This window comes from Parus major, chromosome 5 (genome assembly GCF_001522545.3).
Source record: "Parus major isolate Abel chromosome 5, Parus_major1.1, whole genome shotgun sequence".
Taxonomy (NCBI): Eukaryota; Metazoa; Chordata; class Aves; order Passeriformes; family Paridae; genus Parus; species Parus major.
In genome coordinates this window covers 11419817-11428115 of record NC_031774.1, presented here as the reverse complement: position 1 = coordinate 11428115, position 8299 = coordinate 11419817, and the positions used below count along the sequence as shown (strand labels likewise).

General features: G+C 43.4%; 1 protein-coding gene across 1 annotated transcript in view; it reads right to left on the bottom strand.

The window, feature by feature from the left end:
- Nucleotides 1-4941: 4941 nt before the first annotated feature.
- Nucleotides 4942-8299, bottom strand: part of DBX1 (developing brain homeobox 1) — a 4738-nt gene continuing 1380 nt past the window's right edge. The window contains exons 3-4 of the mRNA XM_015629756.1: nucleotides 6717-6919; nucleotides 4942-6341 (exon numbers count right to left, since the gene is read on the bottom strand). Of these exons, the coding sequence (XP_015485242.1) occupies nucleotides 5970-6341; nucleotides 6717-6919 (575 nt within the window). The 3' untranslated portion in view covers nucleotides 4942-5969. The remainder of the gene's footprint in view (nucleotides 6342-6716; nucleotides 6920-8299) is intronic.

The window sequence follows — 8299 nt, the reverse complement described above, 5'->3', positions numbered from 1 at the left end:
CATTGGACCAAGGAGTGGGACCAGAGAGACACACTCGAGGTCTGCTACCAAGAACTCTGCAGGCAGCAACAGTACAGACTCCCTGAGAAAGTGATTTATTTCCTTTTCTCCCCCTGTCCAAAAGACACTCTCCCACACTGGCAGGCACAGATGTTGAACCAGCTGGTTTCTTAAAGGATAAAATAGTTGAGAATTTGCTGCACTGAGCTCACGATCACCAAAGTTAAATCCCCCTCTCTGCCTTATCCATTCCACAATCTGAGTGATTTGTCTCCTGGCTCTGAGAAGGAAGAAAAGACACACAAGACCTCTGGGCTGTTGAGTCATTAAAAAAAACTGTTTGATATCATAAAGCAGAGGCTGTTATAGTGTGTATTACACATGGGATTACCAGAGTTTCCAAAACTCTGGATGCTGCTAGTCATTATGGAAACCATTCCATCTCCATGAAGGCAGGAAAGACTTCTTACCATCTTCTCTCCTTTCCCAAAGCATATAGAGAGCTGCATTAAAAACAAAGAGAGAGAGAGAGAGGGAGGGAGAGTGTGCTGAGCTTGTTTTAGGGAATAGAAGAAGGTCGTCTCTGACACTCTGGCTAACAGCAAATTATGGAACATTTTGCTCCCAGAAATACACCCAAGCTGAGCTCCCAATGCCATGCATACCAGGACAAACCCAGCTGCCACTAGATCCTCCTAAAGTGACTAGAATCTCTCCACATTTGAGATAAGAGAATAGGTTTATGCCTTTGACATTAGGTATCCAAAAACGGTGCTACTTCTGCAGTACTTCCCTTGGTGCAGCTGTGCCACATGAGCCATCCCATGGTAGCTGTGAACTCTGGATTCTTCATTCAGAGTGTACAAGGGAGGTGTTGGAGAAGGAGGTCACCTTCCTGCAGCCAGAGATGCAGTCTGGCAGCTGTTGGTAAAAAAAAAACTGAACCCTTTAATTTCATATTAAGATATCTCAAATGTTTGTGCTTAGTAGTCACCACAATGTTCTTTTTGCTATTAAAAAAATAAAAGACTCTGAAAGGGGAAAAGAAAAAAAGTGTAAGATTAATAAATGTTACATTTGGGTAAGGATTTTCCCTATTAAATGGCAATTCCATGCTATTTTTCCTTTAGTACAGCTATTTGTCTAGCAGTAATAGCCCTCTAAGATGAAATAGCCCTCATGCTGAAAGAAGAAGTCTTAAATAGTTATTTTTGATAGCATTTCTAGTGCAGAGAAAATGCAAAGTAGAGAGGGAAACAAGAAGAGCAGCAATTTCTGTTGAACAATTGTTATAAATAGCTCACCAAAATCGTGTTGGTCAATGCTGTGGTTTTAAAGCAGTAACTAAAAAAAATACTAGAAAACTTAGTTATTTCTTGCTGTCAGATATGGATTAGAACAAGAGCAAAACAGGCTTAAAACTTAAAAGGAATAAAGAAAGTTTATTAACAAAACTACAAGAATAAGAACACCAAAATAAACTTCTAGAAAACTCTTTTACCCCCCACTATTTAACCATTCTCTCGTTCACATGACAACATAGAGACAGAAAACTTTGGTGTTTAAAACAATCCCAATTCCTGCTAGAGTCTTTTTATCAGCCTTTGTAGAGAAACAGAAGTCTTCTTCTGCTAATCTATGGAGTTTCTCACAAGAAAACTATTTCTGTTATAGTTTCCTATTTCTCTGATGTCAGCTGCCCAGAAATCCTACCATCAATTCACTCCTCCCATTTCACATCACTCTGATGTGTGTTATGGGCCATGAGTCTATGGATGTCATTTTTAAGGATGAGTTATTCAAAGGCAAAAGTTCTCTTCATCTGTCTCTGTGAGCTTCCCTGGAAATAGGAGTTTTTTCTTTGCCTCTACAACAGCCCCGAATCTTCAACTATTGCTTCTCTCCCCTCTGTTCCAGCACCTCACTGTATCACAATTACCTTTTGCTCTAAATCCACACTTTGAACACTCTATTCCTCCCAATAGACTCTGTCATGAATTAAAGGAGTTTTTTCAGGACACTATTGTCCATCTCCATAATTTTAAAAGAAAAATATTTCAGCTTATAAAGCATCTCCTTATTCTCTACCTCTTCTGAAGCTTTATTCTTTACTGTCTCTGTTAGTTTATAAAGTCTCTTTACATGTTGATTACTCTCTTTTTTCTTTCTCTGGAAAAAAGGATTAATCTGCAAGTCTCATCTGGATAATGAAAGGGTTAAAATCTTGCCCAGGCTTTGTAGATGGTTCTGTGATCTCTGACGGAGCAGTGGCTGGAGTTGTCTGTGATCGAAGATTCTTCATGGCTGCTCTGGAGAGTGTGGTCTCTGTCTCAGCCCACCACAGGTCAAGAGCTTTTTCTTTTCTTTACTCAGCAGTCTCTGGTGAATTCAGTCACAGCAAAAACTGCAGCCGAGCCAGGGACCAGCCTGGCCCGGCCAGAGCCTGGGGAAAGCCCCGCAGGCCCCATCTCCCGGCCGGGAGCCATAGCAGGCCCAGCCCAGCCCCTGCCTGGGCCGCATGGTCTGGGCAGGGGACTGGAAGCCAGCTAAAGCTTTGTTACCTTTCACAGCCAGGAAACAAAGAGACAAAGAAATGCCCAGGCTTAGGTCTTAAGGTGGTGTTCACAGGTTGATGTCACTTTTCAATGATTAAAACTGCTGTCAATTCTTAGAAATGGCCAGTTGTTGGCTAGGAGACGAACTCCCATCAGCCTCCAGCAGTTTTAACTTCCTTAGGTGTTTCTCTTTGTTTTCTTCAATGCCAATCTATCACAGTCAATCAATAAGGCAATTTATTAATTCATTGATAAGGGACAAGCAAGCAGCTCTGGGGATGTGAGGAGTCTCCACTCCACCAACACGCCCACTTTACCCCTGGTCACTGGCTCTTTTATAGGCAGTTTCTTGTTGGGCTGTGGCATGCCTTCTGTGCTGGGCTACAAGTCCAGGCAAGGCCAAATGTTGGCTATCTCCCCAGCAGCAGTGGCTGGGAGCCCCCACCAGGTCTAGACAAAGCTCCAACATGTGGCCAGCTTATACTCCAAGCAAACAGGTAACAGCAGTAACAAGTTTTCACATGTTCGCACAAGCCCATTGTTCCTTTTTACATGAAGAATGGGTACAATTCATAATTAAACAATTACATAGTGGCAAAAATACATAACAGCAAAAGCTAGCAATTCACAGCAAAGGGATTTAAACAAAAATAATGAAATCATTATATTTTCCTTTGTCTCATGTCCATGTTTTACTTTAATATCAGTATTCTTGTTTATACTGATCCCGTGGTGTGTTTCCATAATGACACAAATCACTATATAACATCTCACACAATGAATCAGGAGGGGTTTTGTATAAGCAATACCTGTTCTCATTTTGGACATGTTCCTTTCTAGAGTGTTGCAGTATATGTGATGGCACCTATGTTCTCTGGAGTAGTCACTGGATTTTAAAACAAATTGTGTTTTGAATTAGTTCTGTCTTTATAAGTTACTTAACTATAGCCTTATGTTTACTGGATGTGCTGGTTTTGGCTGGGGTAGAGTAAGTTCTCTTTCAGTGACTAGTAGAGGGTTGTATGTTGGATTTGTGCTGAATGTGCAATCATACATTAATATCAATGTTTTTGTTATTGCTGAACAGGGCTTGCACAGAACCAAGGCCTACTCTGCTTTTTGTTCTGCTTCAGCTGTGAGGGAGCTGGGGGTGCCTGGGAGAGTGGGAGGAGAGACAGTCAGGACAGGTGACACAAACTGACCAAAGGGATATTCCAGACCATATGACATCAGGCTCAGGATATAAAGTGGGGGGAAGGAGGAAGAGGTCTTTCCAAGTAACTATTTTGTGTGATAAGGCCCTGCTCTCCTGGGAAGGCTGAACTGCCCATGGGAAGCAATGAATGAATTCCTTGTTTAGCCTTTCCTTCGTGCATGGCTTTTACAAAAAACACAACAAACCCAAACCAAACAAGCCCTTTTGCTCTTTCACTGTATTTTGTGGGAGAAACACTGTCTCAGTCTTTTCCATCTCTTCTTCCATTCCGCCTATATCAGGTGTATGTTATCAATTGCTAATGGCTTCAAGGCATCAGAGAGATAGATGATAAGAAATGTGACAATGTGTCCCAACTTAGATATGTCCAACTATCTAATTGGAAAGAAGTTGAAAACCTGGAACAGCCTTTCTAGCAGGACTTAGTCATGCCCTGTGTCTGGCAGTATTCTGGAGGCTTTTGGACAATGCCCTTTAATAACACCTTTAATTTTTGGCCAGCCCTGAAGATGCACTAGATAATTTTTGTAGGTCCCTTCCTAATGGAATCACTCTCTTTTTCCTTTCACACCTTCCCTTACGGCTGTGCCAGTGAAGTGGAACGGAGGGAGAGTTGGATCTGGGGGACATCTGCTGCATATTTTTCTTTTGTTTTGGTGTGTTATGACTGGTGGACATTAGAGATCATGGAGCAGAAAATAAATGCAGTTTTGTAATGAAATCTCTATTTCAGAAGAACTCTACCTGTATGCAAGGCAAAACCCACTGACATTTCTGTAGTGTATAGCATAAAAGTAAAAAACAAAAGCAGGTGGGTTATGGATTTGCCTGGTTTTGTAGTAATGATCCTTGGCTGGACATGAGGCTGAAGAGTTAAGTTTATCTCTTTTATTCTCTCTACCCTGTAAGAATGGTCTAATTACCTGCTTCCAGTGTATAAACTATAGCATCTTAGTGATGTGTGGTGAGTTTCTCCCTAGTTAAAAGTCAGGTAGATATTCTTGTGAAGTAACTTATTTAGAAACTGATAAATTCTTATTGAATCACTAATAAGGTAGTTTCCTCTCCCAGACACAAACCACAACAATGTGTTATCTAGAACCAAGTACTACTGAATGATCAAAATTGGAAACCTACTGGGTTTGTTTATTTGACAATCATCCACTTTAATATATATACATATTTAAAGTCTGTACATGGTAAAATACAAAATAAAAGTGTTTCTTTATAAGTTACACAAACAGCTGCATTCACCTGTAGTTTAGCTGTTATTTAATTTAAAAAAAAAAAGAGAGAAGCATTGTTGAACCATTGTTATATTCATTGACAATAACCTTGGTATAAAACACCCATACAGAGTAAGTGTACAAAATAGTGTACAGTTCATATAAGCTGTGCAAAGACAGCAAAGTTCAGTTAAAAATCAAAGAGGTGTCTCCACTTTCCTATGTCCACACCATGGATAGAGGAAGCAAAGTGGAAAATAAGCACAAGTTTGTGGGCAAAAAGGTGGATTAGACAGTGCTTTGAACACAATATTGATGAATAAATTAAGATGAAAATCATAAATATATAAGATCTCCATTACAAAGGACATGCTTGTATTATACCTTCAAAGTCATTCCAGGTATTTCAATGGGTCTCTTGCACAAGCATGGTGCAATTTGGGGTGAGGAGGGAGGCAGGGCTTGGTCTGTGTCCCTCAAGGTTATTTATTTTGGAAGAAAAGGTTGCTAGATCAGACAAGTCCTCTGTAGCAGCTGAAGTAATACAGTAGCTGGAAATTCACTTGAAGGGTAATAGAAATGGTCACGCCATCTCTATTGTATTTTTGATGATTTTTTTTTGTCTGGGGGAAGAAGTTTCCTTTCCTACAGGGAAATTCCCCTTTTCTCCCTGCTGTAGAGCCAGGAGCTGCCTGTTACGTGTTTTTTGGGAGAAGGTAGCTAATCGAGCAGATATTGATTGCTAAGCAAAGAGTTATGAAGTTGGGCAGACCTTATGAATATGAAAACCTCCTCATGGTGCAAAATGAGGAATACCAGTGAGAAGGAAGTCTTGCAGCTGTTGTGATAAAGAACCCGCACTGAAGAAGCGTGTGGACATTGGGGTGGGACAGCACCTCTTCAATTTATAGCACTCTGGTTTATTTACATCTTTGCAGTGTCCTCATGTGATGGTAGGGGCAGGCAAGTGACCTAAGAGACTGTTATCTCCTCCTCTTCTTCTTCCCCTTCATCATCCTCTTCCTCTGAGTCTGAGAAGTCTGAAGGTTTGCTGGGGCTGCTAGAATGGGATGGAGAAGGAGACATCTGGGAGTCCAGTCTGTCCCTCAGGTGTAGATGATCTGGGGACTGGTGGTAGGTTAGGGGATGCTGGGGGCTGGGTGGGCACATGGGAGGAACTTCCTCCTCCTCCTCTCCTGAACACTTCTTGCCTACGTCACTGAGGTCTGGGTGAGGGTTGAACTTGGTGGGTAGGGTCTGTTCTCTGCAGCCACCAGAGGAGAGGAGCTCTCTTTCTTTGGAATTCCTCCATTTCATCCTCCTGTTCTGAAACCAGATCTTCACCTAAGGGACAAATCAACAAAGGAGTGAAACAGTTCAGTAAAACAGGGACCAGAAAAGGTGTTTTGGTTGCACTCTCAAAACCCTGCACATGCCCATACTGAAGCTAACAGGAGCCACAGAATCTGATCTTTGGAGGACTCTAGGAGAGAGCTCAGGGGCAATCAGGCTGTGGTCCAACTCACCCAGATGGGAATTGTGATATTATTGGCTCTGTTGATCACCTCTGACTTGCTCTGGGTGTTCTCCCTGCTGCCGTCCCCCTCTCCCTGCTCCCATCCACTTCTCCCCTACTTCTCTCAAGCTGCCTCCAGGGAGTGGGGGAATCTTGGCTCCCCACACACTCTCTGCCCTCCCCCCACCTGGTGCCCCTCTCACCTGTGAGTCCTTGAGGCCCAGCTTGGCTGCCAGCTTCTTCCTGTCAGGTTTGCTGATGTACTTCTGTTTCTGGAACATCTTCTCCAGTGCCTTGCGCTGGACATCAGAGAAGACAGCGCGGCGCAGCATCCCTCTGCGGGGCTTGCCCCTGGCAGCCAGCGGCCAGGAGAAGGTGCCAGGGATGGGGACCACGGTGGAGGCAGCTGTGGGAGAGACATACGGCACTGAGCAGAGAGGGACCGGCCCCCACCATCCCTCCCTGCCCTTCGGGAGGGCACTCATCAACCTGGGGCCGTGAAAAGGAGATTTAAGCTTAACCAATCATCCCCCTTTCAGGCAGCGATCGCCGGGATTAGATCTATCAACTCAAATGTGGAAAATGTGTCAATGGTGGCCGGTTTTGTTGGGAGATTCAAAGGTCCCCGGCCTGAAAAGGCAAAGCGAAGCGTACCGGCTAAGATAGAGGTATAATAAAAAAGCTCTCCCTCCCACTCAGAAGCATTTGATTTTTTTTCAGATGCTTTTATCATTTCAGATGCTTTATTATGCTGGAGATGAAAATGAGGACTTTTCTGATTCCGAACAAAACCGCTCCTCTTCAGATGCAGTTTTGATCAATCAGTATTCATCTTTTTATAATAATCTCTTCTCTATCCCTCCCCCCCCGTTCCAAAGTTGGAGAATCAATTCGAAGACATGAAAAGTAGCAGCTAATTAGCACACTGCCTGGTTCCCAATGGCATTAGTATGATAAAAAAGGGCAGAGTTTCGCCTTTAAAAAAAAAAAAGGAGGGGGAGAACCTCCCCAGGAGAGACAGAGATGCTAATGAAGCGTGAATGGTAATTGTGTAGTAATGAACTAACAGAAAAAGACTGAGGACAAGCAGCTAACGCCATATATTACTGGAACAAAAGAGATTTACACTTTCAAACTAAACACAACGGCATGCCAGGCTCCTCGGGAGAATACTGATGGCACAATCGTCTCTTTCCCGAAATCATTTTCATTAAATGGACATGAAAAGCTATTTATAAAGCTCAAGTTGTTTTTGTTAGGCTATTCACATGCTGGAGAAAGGAAGCAAATTCCATTATCCAGAGGATGAATAGAAGAGCTTAGGTTATTTTTTTTTTTTCTCTTTCCCTTTCCCTGTTTTCTTTTTAAATTCATAGCTTGTTTGTGTAATTAGATTTCGGGTGGGTTTTTTTTGTTTGGTTTTTTTTTTTTAATTGTTCTCTCAGTATCATAATACTTGGGTGCTGTGACAATCACAGCCCCGTGGCCTGCTTTCTCGCCTTTCCCGTGTTGTTTGACGGAGTAACCGGGAAGATGAAGGAGGGAAGGGCTGGTAGGCGGCGGAGGTGATGGAGCAGAGGATAAAGCCGCGGCGGAGGCGGAGCAGGGCAGTCACGCCGCTCCCGCAGCTCGCTGGATCCCCCCGTACCGCGAAAAGGTTCGGGGGACACCCACAGGCTCCCTCCCTTTCTCTATCCCTCCCTGCCGCCCACCCTGCTCGGTCGCGGAGCTCGGACGGCGGCGGGAGCTGATCGCTCCTCGTGGTGCTGAAACGTCAGCGCCGGCC